Source organism: Anabrus simplex, chromosome 1 (genome assembly GCF_040414725.1).
Source record: "Anabrus simplex isolate iqAnaSimp1 chromosome 1, ASM4041472v1, whole genome shotgun sequence".
Taxonomy (NCBI): Eukaryota; Metazoa; Arthropoda; class Insecta; order Orthoptera; family Tettigoniidae; genus Anabrus; species Anabrus simplex.
In genome coordinates this window covers 153,179,249-153,194,213 of record NC_090265.1, presented here as the reverse complement: position 1 = coordinate 153,194,213, position 14,965 = coordinate 153,179,249, and the positions used below count along the sequence as shown (strand labels likewise).

Genomic DNA, 14,965 nt, shown 5'->3' with positions numbered 1-14,965 from the left:
AATCACTTTGGGAGTGGCGACCCCATCCTACTAATAGCCTATATCTGCTTCATTCATCACATCCCTGACCCGGTCAATGACTGGAAAACAGGTTGTAGGTTTTCATTTTCACATTATTCCGAGCCCTAATTACACTTCCTATAAAACTTTGTATTTAAGTTTAGGATAATTGGAACTAGGATCTTCGCTATAATTCATTAAAAATTTCAGCAGGAGTGGGTTTCCGAGGGTGTCTTAAAAATAAAACTGTATGTATCTCTTTTACGGTTGGTTTTACACGTAAATTGCTCATGACAAAATTGTTTTAGAATACAAATTACTTTTTTGTTCTATCCCTATGCCGGTCGTGTGAAAGTTTAAATCCAAGAGCCGATAACGATGGAGAGTTGCAGTGGAAATCATCCTGGCAACGTTTAAGGCAAGATTGTATGTCCAATGCTGCTAATACTAAACTGACACGTTATCTCAGAAAGTACACAAGATATTCCATTAATTTGTGTTCTTGTCAACAGCTATACTGTTAAGAACACAATGTAGTGAAATTGTGGAAAATGTCTAATAAAGAATGAGTTATAATTTCTTTTACAAAATGTATGGCTTTAAATTTATAACCAGATATTTTTTTTTAAAAAAAGACCAAACTTAAATTGGAGTGCTGTTGTAAGAGAAATACCATAGGCTATATTTGAAACATTAACAAAAAAAATGCATTGCTCTAGCTTTATTAGTTTAAAAAAAGGGTCACTTATAGAGAAAAGCATGTTGTACATCTTTCTATAGTCTATTTTTCGAATATTAACATGATACTTGGTTTTTATACCAGAAGAAGGAGATAAATGGACATAAACGGCGAAACTGCAGAGGGCCACAGAGAGCCAGGAAGTAAGTAGCCTCCGTTACAAACCGCTGACAGCATCTCTACGTGGCTCAAATCTGAGGAGCAACTTGAGGGGTCAACGAAAATGTAATCATGCACATGCTAAGTGACTATGGGTACTACTACATTTGATGAAAGTGATTACGCTGCTAGAAACGAAATTGTAACAATTTGTGCATGTATTTAAGCGTATTCCCCCTGTGCGTGGGAGCAGTAGAATAACACCCACGGTATCTCCTGCCTGTTGTAAGAGGCGACTAAAAGGGGTCCCAGGGTCTCTGAACTTGGGAGCGTGGGTTGGCGACCACGGGGCCCTTTGCTGAGTCCTCACATTGCTTCCACTTACTTGTGCCAGGTTCCTCACTTTCATCTATTCTATCCGACCTTCCTTAGTCAACCCGACACGAGGTTGATGTGTTTGAGCACCTTCAAATACCACCGGACTGAGCAGGAATCGAATCTGCCAAGTTGGGCTCAGAGCCTCAACTGTCTGAGCCACTCAGCCCGGCTCACGTAGCCTGAGTGGATCTCGAACCAGCCCTCAGATAAAGGTAAAAATTCCTGTCCTGGGCTGGAATCTAACCCGGGACCTCTGGGTAAGAGGCAGGCACGCTACCCCTGCAGTGTGGGGCCAGCTCTAAGTACATAAACCTTTGGAAAATAACCCACGGGAAGAAAAAACTTTTACGTTTGCGTGTTTATGCTGTCTTGTTTCTTCTTCTTTATCTGTTTACCCTTCAGGGTCGGTTTTTCCCTCGGACTCAGCGAGGGATCCCACCTCTACCGCCTCAAGGGCAGTGTTCGCAAGCTTCAGACTCTGGGCCGGGGATACAACTGGGGAGGATGACCAGTACCTTGCTCAGGCGGCCTCATCTGCTATGCTGAACAGGGGCCTTGCGAGGATGGGAAGATTGGAAGGGATAGACAAGAAAGAGGGAAGAAAGCGGCCGTTGCATTAAGTTAGGTACCATCCCGGCATTTGCCTGGAGGAGAAGTGGGAAACCACGGAAAACCACTTCCAGGATGGCTGAGGTGGGAACTGAATCCACCTCTATTCATTTGACCTCCCGAGGCTGAGTGGACCCCGTTCCAGCCCTCGTACCACTTTTCAAATTTCTTGGCAGAGCCGGGAATCGAACCCGGGCTTTCGGGGGTGGCAGCTAATCACACTAATCACTACACCACAGAGGCGGACCTCTTTTGCTTTTGAGTACTAATTTTGATACCTCTCCCCACGTCAGCTCAGACCCCTTGGGAGCTTCTTGAATTTTCGTTTCTGTCTGCGGATTTTGAGGGTATCGGATTCTAGGTGTGATGGCAGTGGTTATTGTAAGAGGACCGGGCGAGTTGGCCGTGCGGTTAGTGGTGCGTAACTGTGAACTTGCATCCGGGAGATAGTGGGTTCGAACCTCACTGAAGGCAGCCCTCAAGATAGCTTTCCGTAATTTCCCATTTTCACGCCAAGCAAATGCTGGAGCTGTATCTTAATTAAGGCCACGGTCGCTTCCTTCCCTAAAATCTTCTTCTTTATCTGTTTACCCTCCAGGGTTGGTTTTTCCCTCGGACTCTGCGAGGGATCCCACCTCTACCGCCTCAAGGGCAGCGTCCTGGAGCGTGAGACTTTTGGGTCGGGGATAAAACTGGGGAGGAGGACCAGTATCTCGCCCAGGCGGCCCCTTACCTGTTATACTGAACAGGGGCCTTGTGGGGGATGGGAAGATTGGAAGGGATAGACAAGTAAGAGGGAAGGAAGCGGCCGTGGCCTTAAGCTAGGTACCATCCGGGCATTTGCCTGGAGGAGAAGTGGTAAACCACGGAAAACCACTTCCAGGATGGCTGAGGTGAGAATCGAACCCACCTCTACTCAGTTGACCTCCCGAGGCTGAGTGGACCCCGTTCCAGCCCTCGTACCACTTTTCAAATTTCGTGGCAGAGCCGGGAATCGAACCCGGGCCTCCGGGGGTGACAGCTGATCACATTAACCACTACAGCACAGAAGAGGACTCCCTAAAATATTTCAGACGTTATTTACTGAATATGACTGCGCAGGAAAGATTGAATGCATTGTATCTTTTGTACATACATAAAGAAACATACGAGGCCGTAGAAAATAGCATCCAAAAGCCCAGCAGACGTCTGCTTTTGTAATCAACATGAATATAAATATGTCTTAATGAAATAATCGTGCTATTTTGAAAGTTTTAATTTAGTGTTTCTAATTTCGCAATATGCACTCAACATTATTTTATAGAAGTCCTCAAATTTTAATATTTAATATCTCCCCCGAAAATAATTTCTGCGTACACCTCTGAGTACTGAGACTAAAAACAATCATAACATTCTCCTTAGTGGACAGGCGATAGCCTTGGAGCTCGCCGTCGCGCTAGTAGGCCAGCAAGTTACAATGAGTGTTTGATGTGGTGCAGTTAGTGCTGCTCTACGTTCAGTGGTGTGCAGGTCGGTGCTGAGCTGCCGAGCAGTAGACAACAATGTTTGAGGTATGGCGCTACTGACACTTGATTACCTGGGCTTGAAATACCAACGTATCTTTCTATCCTTTCCTTCGCACCTCCGATTTCAAATCTGGTGATAGATGCATAAAACGACAATTAAAAAACCTTCACTAGGCTATCTATTTGCACCCTGATTTGAAAGCTTGTATAGCAAAAGCAAATTCTAAGCCTAATGGTTGTCACAACAGCTATCCTGAAGTAGGCCAAGCGTTAGAAAGATAATATAACACTTTGCAGTCGTCATATTATTATTATTATTATTATTATTATTATTATTATTATTATTATTATTATTATTATTATTATTATGTCCGGATCCATGGCTAAATTGTTAGCAGGCTGGCCTTTGGTCACAGGGGTCCCGGATTCAATTCCCGAGAGTGTCGGGAATTTTAACCATAATTGGTTAATTTCGCCGGTAAGGGAGGTGGTTGTTCGTGTCGTCTTCATCATCATTTCATCCTCATCACGTCGCGCTGGTCGCCTACGGGAGTCAAATCAAAGACCTGTATCTGGCGAGCCGAACTTGTCCTTGGACACTCCCGGCATTTCATTTCTTCTTCTTATTATTGTTATTAGACTACATCGCTATTGACTTATCCGAGGCTTTTGATTGGGTAGTTCCTGGGATGCTACTGACAAATATGTGGTGGTAATTTCTGTTTTAAGAGGGGGAACCATTCTTTATTAACCCTAATCAGAGGAACAAATTGGAAGGGGGTCCGACACATAGAAAAATGTAGGTATCGGCCAAAGAAAGACAAGTGCCACGAAGGTCATGAAAATTAAAGACTATCTAGGATTCGCAAACCTAATCGCTCGGGATCGGAAAAGAATTCGTCGTGCTGACCACACGACACCTCGTAATCTGCAGGCCTTCGGGCTGAGCAGCGGTCGCTTGGTAGGTCAAGGTCCTTCAAGGGCTGTAGTGCCATGGGGGTTTGGTTTGGTTTGGTTTATTAGACTACATAGCTATTGACTTATCCGAGGCTTTTGACTGGGTAGTTCCAGGGATACTACTGACAAATATGAGGTGGTGGTGATTTCTGTTTTAACAGGGGGAACCATTCTTTATTAACCCTAATCAGAGGGAAAAATTGGAAGGGGGTCCGACACATTGAAAAATGTAGGTATCGGCCAAAGAAAGACAAGTGCCACGTAGGGCATGAAAATGTAAGACTATCTAGAATTCGCAAACCTAATCGCGTCAGGGTCGGAAAAGAACAAGTGTTGACCAAGAGAGGTCGGAAAACACAGATGAAAATGAGGAGCCTGACACAAGTGGAAGCAATGCCAGGACTCAGCTAAGGGCCCCGTGGTCGCCAGCGCACGTTCCCAAGTTGAGAGCCCCTTACGACAGGTAGGGGATACCGTGGGTGATATTCTACCGCCCCTCCCCAACAGGAGGAAACGAAAATTAGGGCTATTTCTAATTGTGTAGTTCGTCAATACGGATATGAATATCATAGATTACGATGAGTGGCTATATTTCTAAAAATAGAACTCAGAAAGTTAGAGTAGGTGAAGAGTCATCCGATCCTGTAATGATTAAGAGGGGGTTTTCACAAGCCAGTATTATTTGATTTTTATGTTTTATATATGCAAAGAACTGGAATCCCAGATAAGGTTTTTTGCAAATTATGTTATAATGCATAGAGTAGGAAATAAGTTATAGGATTGCGAGCGACTGCCCTCTCAGTTTTAATTACTGCGTTGATGGTGTGAAAGTGTCTTACGGGGATCACAGTAAATACCTAGGTGTTGCCATTTCTTGATGGATGCAGTATTTTTGTATCCGTCTTTTGGCACAGGCCAGAGTAAAGTGTAGCTTCCACCGAAGTCCCAGTCTCATCCATGGCTGTGACAATATGGAAGCTGCTGGGGTATGGGTGGTGCTGAGTAATGACATTTGGAGCACAACTAGTGTCTGAGTGTTATGAAAGGTGTTGCTCACAGGATCAGTCGTGCTGCAGTAGCACCTTCTGCTCAAGTGAGGAAAGCAATGGCAAACTACCTCACTCCTCATCTTGCCTAGTACGCCTCATTTGGGCTCTGCCATTGGTTTTTGCAGTTTCCCTATAACAGCATAGCCTTTGGTGGTGCTCTTTGAGGATCCAACCAGCCTCTGGGCTGATGACCTAACAGACAGACAATAAAAGGAAAAATCTGCATTGAGGTAATTACATAACGAGGTTGTAAATGAAGGTTATAGTTCTTCACATATGTTTATGAGGGTATTTAGAGGTTGTAATAAGGAGGTAAGACTACAGTTAACGTATGATTCCAGTGTATGGGACCCACACCAGAATTACTTGATAGGAGAACTGGAAAAGATCCAAAGCGCGATTTGTTCTGCGTTGTTTCCGACAAAAGAGTAATATTACGGAAATATTGCAATTTGGGCTGGGAAGACTTGTGAGTAAAGAGACGAACAGCTCGACTAAGCGGTATGTTCCGGCTGTCATCAGGGAGATTGTGTGGCATGACATTAATAGACGAATAAGCTAGAGTGAAGTTTTTAAAGTCTCAAAGATCATAATCTTTTTTTAAACAACTGTTAGTATCTTCAGCCTGTCGAGACTAATTTATGAATACATAAGTTACAATCTAGAAAATAACTCAAAAAGAAAACATTTAATAACGCATTATACTTGAAAGAGAAACAATAAAGTAGAATCTTTCAGGTAGGCCTATAATCTGTTATTAAAAGAAATGACTTCCACAATTTAAAAAAATCATAAACTTTCTTCTTTTTCCTTTCCCTGCCTTTTCCAGGTTATATAGAACAGGCATTTTATATGGTTTCAGCCCATTTTTACGGCCGAATGCCCTTCCTGACACCAACCTCATATGAAGGGATATACTCACTATTGCGTCTTTTGAGGTGGTTTGTAGTGTGATATGTTTTATGTAGATGTGTACTGAGACCAACAGAAACACCTCGTCCCTAAAACAGAGTAATTCAATATAGGCTTACACAGTTAAAATCCTCGACCCGGCCAGGAATCGAACCCGGGCTCTCTCTGAACTGAAGGTCAGTATGGTGACCATTCAATTAAGGAGATGGACAGGAAAAACCTTAATATGATGAGAAAGTTCGAATTCAAGAGGAAAAATTGGGGCAAATTTAGTTTATACGTAGGTAGAGGAATAAGGGATGAAATAGGCTAATTTACGATGTGAAATGTTCGGTGAATTTCCAAAGTCATTGAAGAAAGGACTAGGTAAACAACTGATAGGGAATATGCTACCTGGAAGAAAGCCCTAAGCGCAGATCAGTGGTGATTTATTGATTGATAATGTGATACAAAACATCTAAAAAATTAACAAATTGCAAGAAGAAACTTACAATATGTAAGCATATAATTTAAAATGCTTTCCGTACATTGACATGTAAGGTACAATAAGCCTAATTATTCTCCGCTAAGGGTTGCCCTAAGGCTAGGGGCGCGCAGCTGTTAACTTGCAGTCCGGAGAAAGTAGATTAGAACCACACTGTCGCTCCCCTTGTGGGTGGGGGCGGTAGAATAATTTATTTGCAATAAATGAATCAACAGTGAAGGTTGTTTTTGCACTTATCTATAACTATCTTTAAGTGACTCAGACTGTAGAAGCGCTGGCCTTTCGAGCTTAAGTTGGCGGATTCGATCCCAACTCAGTCCGGTGGTATTTGAAAGTGCTTAGGTAGCCAAAGCAAAATATTTTAGGCCGCTCCCTCCAACGGGGGAGGTGAGTCTGTGAGTGCTGCCGGTACCGGCGCAATTTAATGTTCCTCACCCAGTCTGTTAGGATTCACTGATTGCATTAATATTTGTAAGATTTGGAAACAGAGTAGAAAAACAAGAAGTGTTTGAGGTATATATTTGTTGAAGTTAATAAGAGAGTGTTTAGCGATAGTTGGTATGAAAGGAGTTTAGTATTTAGGAAGATTTTAAGCTTTACGCCAGCCTCGTAGCGATATATTAAACAACATGTGAAGAATTCCTGTGAGACAACACTGTGGTGTCCCCGAAAACCGTTATAAATAATTTCGTTATTAATACGTCCCATGAACTACTTTGGCGGTTGTCGGAGACGCCGTGGTGTCGGAAGTTTGTCCCGCAGGATTTCTTATACGTTCTAGTAAATCTACCGACACGAGGCTGACGTATTGACGTATTGAGCACCTTCAAATAAGAGCGGACTGAGTCAGGATCGAACCTGCCAAGTTGGGGTCAGAAGGCCAGCGCCTCAACCGTCTGAGCCACTCAACTCGGCTCCGAATACCGTAAAAAGTAGTTAGTGAGACGTAAAGCTAATTTTATTTATTTCGTTTAGAATCACTGGAGAGCACGCTAAGTAACTGGTATTACATTCCTGTAAGCCTTTCTTTCAGCCCAGATTCGCTGTATTCTTTTTCTAGCAGCCTGTCATGTTTCCTCCGTCCAGCCGCTGTTTTGGTTGCCACTTTTATGGAAGCCCTTGAATTTGTTCATTTGCAATCTGTACCGTGCTTGATCTGTCTCTTGGGACACACCAGAGTAAAATGTACTTTCCACCGAAGTCTCAGTCCCATTCATGGCTGTTACAGTAAGGAAGCTGCTGAGGTATGGGTGGTGGTGTGTAATGAGCTAATGACATTCAGAGCACGGCTAGTGTGTCTTGAGTGTTATGAAAGGTGTTACTTATGGGCTCATTTCTGCTGCAATAGCACTTTCTGGCCTAGTCAGGAAGACAATGGCAAACTACCTCACTCCTCATCTTGTTTAGTACACCTCAACGACGACGACGAGGAGGAGTTTTCATTCCTCGCCCGAAGGGTGGGGCGGGCCACTCAAACGGTAACGCCCTCTCTCTGGCCGGGCGAAGTGAGAAAAGCAGATGTGGAGGATGAAGAAGAGGGGAAAGCGCTGTGCATAAGTAAAGAAAGGGATAAGTGAAGATGGCTACGGAGATGGGATTATAGAGCGGCTATGTGCGAGATGTGGGGGTTAGAGAAGCGTACCAGGGTGGAGATGAAAGGTCAGGAGGTGGAGGGTGGCGGTGATATTACAAAGAGAAGTGGTGAGGAGTCGGAAGATCTAACGTCGGAAGGGGTGGAGAGAAGAAACTAGTTGAGGGAAGGGGCGAACAGACGGCTTGACGAGGTTGAAAGGGAGGAGGGGCTGGCCGGTGGCGACGAGAGCTGTTGGGAGGGGAATGTCGAAGAGGTAGGGGTGGTGAACGAAAGGGTTCTACTTTATAGCGATGGCGGTAGACAGTTAGTAGTACGCCTCATTTTGGCGCTCCCATAGGGTTTCCTATAAGCGCATAACCTCTGGTGGTACTTTTTGAAGATTCAATAAGCCTCTATGTTGGTGACGTCTGAGATGTCTTCCTGCTTTAGTCCAGCGCTGCTTAAGACCTTTCTGACCTCCTGAAACCAACTGTCCGACATGTTAGGTGTTTGTCCAGTACCTTAAAATAGGTATATCTGATTCGTTTAAGATATAGACAATTTGTTTTCAAATGCTTATATTGTATCAAGGGGCTCATAAAACACTGTCCATTTCGTCTCCATCACATGACCTACGTAATTACCGAGAAAGCGGTAGTAACTTTGTTTTTTAAAATGGGACTATACGGTACTAATTTCACCCAATAGGACAATTAAGAATTGAGTGACAAGTTCAGTGATATGCTTATTTTGCAAATCCGACGATTACTTTTGGAGATATTAAAGAGTTTCATATCTGCAGGCATTAGACAACAAGCGGTGCGCCACTCGCTCTGAAAATACCAGTTTGGTCTTGCGTGAAATTACGGCATTACAATCTCCTCTATATTGCCTGCGAATTGTTGAACAAGGGGTAAATTTTCTGTTGAAAAACAGCTTCACCTTTCGAGTCATGTGTTCGAGCCCGATGGTGCATAAATATTCACCATCAGTCTATCTTTAATACGAATAATAATTTCAAGGGGGTTTAGAATATCCTGTATTGGTGTGTGACTCACGCCTTATTGACAAACACACATACCTCAACTACTTTTTGATTGACTGTACATTTCTCTGCACAATAGAAGTGGTTGAAAAGTGGGAGAATGAAACAGTAGGCCTACTCCTAAAATACCTGAACTATATTGTCTAAACAGCAGTATAAGCTAGAATACCAGCGGTAATTTATTCTTAACTCGACCACTGCCTGTTGTAGGCTAAGTATATCGATCTTACACGTTGGCTTTAAGGAGGACCAAAGAGCCCTACAATAAAATTCTTCGTTCATTTTTGCATCCATTTTTCCAATTACCATGTCAAACGCCTTTCGTCCTTTCTGAACAGTTGCCCATATTATCATTAGTTCATTACCTTTAAATTCCCAGACACGTTTTATAAAAATCAAATCAAATATACAGTAGAGCCCCGCTTATCCGATGTACCCCACGGGCCGCTGGGACATCGGATTAACGGGAATGTCGGTTAATAGGGAAAGAGAAAGAACAATATCGCGAATGCCTACAGGTCTAATTGATTCAGTTGAGTTGATATTTACATTCACTGTACAATACAATTAAACTTTCGAGCATTAAAATAAGTTGATAATTTATTTATTTATTTATTTAATTTATTTATTTATTTATTTAATCCGTTTACCCTCCAGGGTTGGTTTTTCTGCGGACTCAGCGAGGGATCCCACCTCTACCGCCTCAAGGGCAGTATCCTGGAGCGTGAGGCATTTGGTCGGGGATACAACTGGGGAGGACGATCAGTACCTCGCCCAGGCGGCCTCAGCTGTTATGCTGTACAGGGGCCTTGTGGGGGATGGAAAGACTGGAAGGGACAGACAAGGAAGTGGAAAGAGAGTGGCCGTGGCCTTAAGTTACATACCATTTGCATAGAGGAGTAGTGGGAAACCACGGAAAACCACTTCGAGGGTGGCTGAGGAGTGAATCGAACCCCCCCCCCCCACCTTCTCTATTCAGCTGACCTCCCAAGGCTGAGTGGACCCCGTTCCAGCCCTCGTACCACTTTTCTAATTTCGTGGCAGAGCCGGGAATCGAACACAAGTCTGAATGTGTGGCACTAACTACTACTACACCACAGTGACTTCCGACTCGTTGGCTGAATGGTCAGCGTACTTCGGTTCAGAGGGTCCCGGGTTCGATTCCCGGCCGGGTCGGGGATTTTAACCTTCATTGGTTAATTCCAATGGCTCGGGGACTGGGCGTTTGTGATGTCCCCAACATCCCTGCAACTCACACACCACACACAACACTATCCTCCACCACAATAACACGCAGTTACCTAGACATGGCAGATGCCGCCCACCCTCATCGGAGGGTCTGCCTTACAAGGGCTGCACTCGGCTAGAAATAGCCACACGAAATTAACCCACAGTGACGGACAAAGGTGTTGATACAGATGCAGATTTAAATTAGTTTGTAATAGACGTCTGCTTGTCTATCGACTGTCTTTTCCACGTCGTCGTATCATATATTCTACGTAACACATCCGTGTTGAAGGTTTCCTGTTGCTCCTCGTATTTCAATGCTGCCTCAAGGGATTTGGATCCTTTACTGTGTGATTTTTTAGGCACCACCTTCATCGACTACATTCTCTTCCGTTTCTGTTTCTTTTTCAACGTTGTTAACAATGCCGGAAAAGTCTTCATCAGTCACTTCAAACTTATTATCAGTGCAAATCAGTCACTGAGGGTCTTCATCAGTCGCACCTACACGTCCTGGGATTTGTTTCAGCAAAGTTATGACTGGCGTAGGGAAGGAATGTACCATTTGTGCCAATTGTGTGTAATTATAGCGGATTACTTTTTACGAACATGTCGGATAAAATGGAATGTCGGACAGTGCTCTTTATTTTGGGACAAAAAGGTGCCGGTACTCTGTCACAGTAACTTCTACATTTCCAACATACTCTCCGATATACCCTCGTCGTCACCATCCACTCCTTCCTCTAACAGAAGCAATTTTTTGCGGAACTGTCCAACGTTCTGACCAGTCATTATCAGAATCTGCTTCCTTTTGACCCAAAGGATCTTCGTTCTTCGCGATCCTCTTCACCACCTGTATTATTGGTGCTTGTTTTGTGTTTTACACGATCTCACGTAGATTTGACCAGTGCTTAATTTCTAAAATTTTAGGCGCCGGAACTCCTAGCCACACATTTCCCCCCCTTTTCAACCATTCCCCTACTCAACCTACCGTAAAATCCACAAGTTTCGAATTTGAACAATTGTGATGAAATTTACAATGAAAAATCATATTTTACAAAATACTTTTCTGAAATTCAGGTATTTAAAACATTTCTTATAATCAAAACTATAAAACTACAAGAATGAAAATAAGCAACGCGCAGTATGTAATATTCTTTAGCCAGATTTTGTAGTAACTTTCATGATAGTGAGTGAAAAAGAAGTCACAATTTTTATGTGTACTGGCAAAAAAATAAAAATAAATAAATAAATTAAATACATAAATAAATAAATAAATTAAATAAATGACTGCCTCTGTGGTGTGATTAGCTGCCACCGATGGACGCTCGGGTTCGATTCCCGGCTCTGCCACGAAGTTTGAAAAGTGGTACGAGGGCTGAAATGGGGTCCACTCAGCCTCGGGAGGTCAACTGAGTAGAGGGGGGTTCGATTCCCACCTCAGCCATCCTCGAAGTGGTTTCCCGTGGTTTCCCACTTCTCCTCCAGGCAAATGCCGGGATGGTACCAAGCTTAAGGCCACGGTGGCTTCCTTCCCTTTTCCTTGTCTATCCCTACCGATCTTCCCATCCTCCACAAGGCCCCTGTTCAGTATAGCAGGTAAGCCCCCCACACCTGGGTAAGGTACTGGCCCTCCTTCCCAGTTGTATGCCCAACCCAAACGTCTCACGCTCCAGGACATTGCCCTCGAGGCGGTATATATGAGATCCCTCGTTGAGTCCGAGGGAAAAACCAACTCTGGAGGCTAAACAGATTAAGAAAGGAAGAATAAATAAACAAATAAATAAATAAATAAATAAATAAATAAATAAATAAATAAATAAATAAATAAATAAATAAATGAACAAATAAATACATTTTTAATTGTAACCAATGGAATAAAAAGTATCCATGACTTTTTTCCTGCTTGTTTAATGTCTACTAATACATCAAAGGTTGTCGGTGACGGAAGAATGGGAAAGGATTAGGACTGGGAGAGTAGCGGCCGTAGCCTTAATTAAGGTACAGCCCCAGCATCTGTGGTGTGAAAATGGGAAACCACCGAAAACAATCTTCAGGAATGCAGACGGTGGGATTCGAACCCACTATCTCCCTAATGCAAGCACATAGCTGCGTGACCCTAACCGCACAGCCAGCTCAGTCGGTCCCATCATTTTTTAAAACTTTTTACTATTTAACCATTACAAAAGTACATTTTCTTGTATATTTATTACTAGTGAGTACATTTTTAACTGACCTCAAGTTATAGAAAGAGTTCATACTTTAGAGTGTGGGCTATGTTCCAGTAACTTTTTATTGAGCAATTCCCTTAAAAAAAACACTGTGCAAAAGAAAAAATTCCTCGGAGGTGGCGGAACGCCGTTCCGGGGCTTTCCGACTGAAATTAAACACTGATGTCGGATAAGGTAAGGTCGGTTAGATGGGACTCTACTACTTTCTTTTCTTCGCTTATCCCAGTTATTTCTGGGCTCGGTGGAGCAACCCAGGCTCATTTTTTTGTTTTGGCCGGGGTTTTAAGGCTGGTTGACCTTCTGATGGCACGTGATTCTTGAGATGAAAATCTCGGCCCTTAATTGACTAGGATTCGAACCGCAGCCTTCCGGGTGGGAAGCCAGCTGCTAAGCCACTGAACTAATTACACCCCCCACCCCCTTAAGTGGGACTCGATTGTACTATGTACTGGTCACCATAATCGCGAAGACACAGAACACGGTCATAGGAAAGAATATACCGGTAGTTATTTCGAGTGTTCTTATATCGTCCGGCAGGGCGCACTTACCTTCTTGTCCAAATATGTCATTCAACACCAAATAGGTCTTTCTGCGAATTTTTTCCTATGCAGATAGTATTGTCGGCACACCCTTTCTGGATAGATTTACACCAAGACCTACTACAATTACATATTGCAGTTGGTCTTGTTTACACCCTAGTGCTGAATTGGTCGACCTCGGCAATCTTCGAGATTCGTACTGGCAACCTTTGAAACACAAACTATGAATCGCTTATGCATCGCTGTACGACATCTGGCGTACATTTTACGTACTAGTACTGTTGTTATTTACGCAGCAAAGCCAAACTATAGAATTGACTCTAGGAATAAGATTCGCATCGAGAAATGTTATATAATGTGTGTGTGACACAGTTGTTGGCTTAAGATAACAAAGGTTTAGCAAAATTCATATCGATCGATCATATTATCGATTCAATTCAGATTTCATTTCCATTCAGTTGGCAGTACTACTGGAACCGGAATTGCTCCCTCCTTACTCCTCAAACCCGTACACAAATCTATCGATCAAAAGTGCGCAGATAATACTTACAACTTTGATTTCGAGTCCTGCGAGCAGTTATATTTTCCAGCACTTCCACGTGAAGAAAATCATAATCTGTTTTATACTGTAAAATTGCTAGCCTTAGAGAAGTTTATAAAGTCATTATTATCTCTTAAAGCAGGTAGTTGACAAGTCGTGCCATATCTACTGTACACTGTAACTACAGTGACTCACATAATTATTCGGACACGTTAATTATAGCCTTTGCTACACACAGGCAAGGCCGCACTAGATAGACAGGCCACAAGGCTCGGACCGTGACGTCACGCTAGTGGCTGGCGTTCATCATGGCAGTGTAGGGCCCGCTCTCACTTTCACCATGATATTGTTCATTTATTTTACCTTAACGATAAAATTGAACACTCCTTCAATTGTGGCTTTACTTAGGCTAGTATACTACACGAGTTTTATGCGGGGAGAAAACTGGAAGGGCAGTACATGTACATTTCTTTACGTAAAATTATGATGACATCTGTCACTTGTAACTCAACACGGTATCTTTAAAAGATTAGAACGCATAATACGTATACAAAAAGTTTTAATGTTACTAGGAAAATGCATGATGGCAATTCACAACAAAAATCTGGAACCTTTCTTAGAAATTAAGCTGCAACTTAAAACTTACCTAAGAATTCCTAAGGTTTCAGTTTGTACATTTTTTTTCCCCTGGGGATTTCTTCTTCTCAGCGATGAGTTTATCTACGGTAACTTTTCTATTGTTATTCAATAATATATTACAAAAGATGTATATACATCTGTCAACGAAATGTTTAAAACTATTTATTTAATCACAGCATGTTTAAACATGTTCGTTTTCCAGAACATTGTTGACAAGCGAAATCAGAATTTTACTCTGAGAATCCTCATGTAAAAACATTAGTATACAGGTTTACATTTTGTAGCTCTAAAAGAGTCTGGTACGACACCTTTTTATACAGGGCAGGAGCAAGCCAAGGCCGCACTACATAGACTCAGACATTTTTTTGTCTGACTCAGAGTTGTCAAAGTCAGGATAAGTTGTCAGCTTGATTAAGCCAGTTATTTATTAAGATTTTAAAT

At 42.7% G+C, this 14,965-nt stretch overlaps 1 protein-coding gene across 2 annotated transcripts in view; it reads left to right on the top strand.

Moving 5' to 3' along the window:
* The first annotated feature begins 3,242 nt into the window (after positions 1-3,242).
* LOC136863216 (probable peptidoglycan muropeptide transporter SLC46) overlaps positions 3,243-14,965 on the top strand; it is a 237,776-nt gene continuing 226,053 nt past the window's right edge. The window contains exon 1 of one of the 2 annotated variants that reach the window (XM_067139588.2): positions 3,243-3,375. In XM_067139588.2, coding sequence (XP_066995689.2) covers positions 3,367-3,375 — 9 coding nt within the window. In that variant the 5' untranslated portion in view covers positions 3,243-3,366. The remainder of the gene's footprint in view (positions 3,376-14,965) is intronic. The other variant, XM_068230478.1, reaches the window with a different exon arrangement.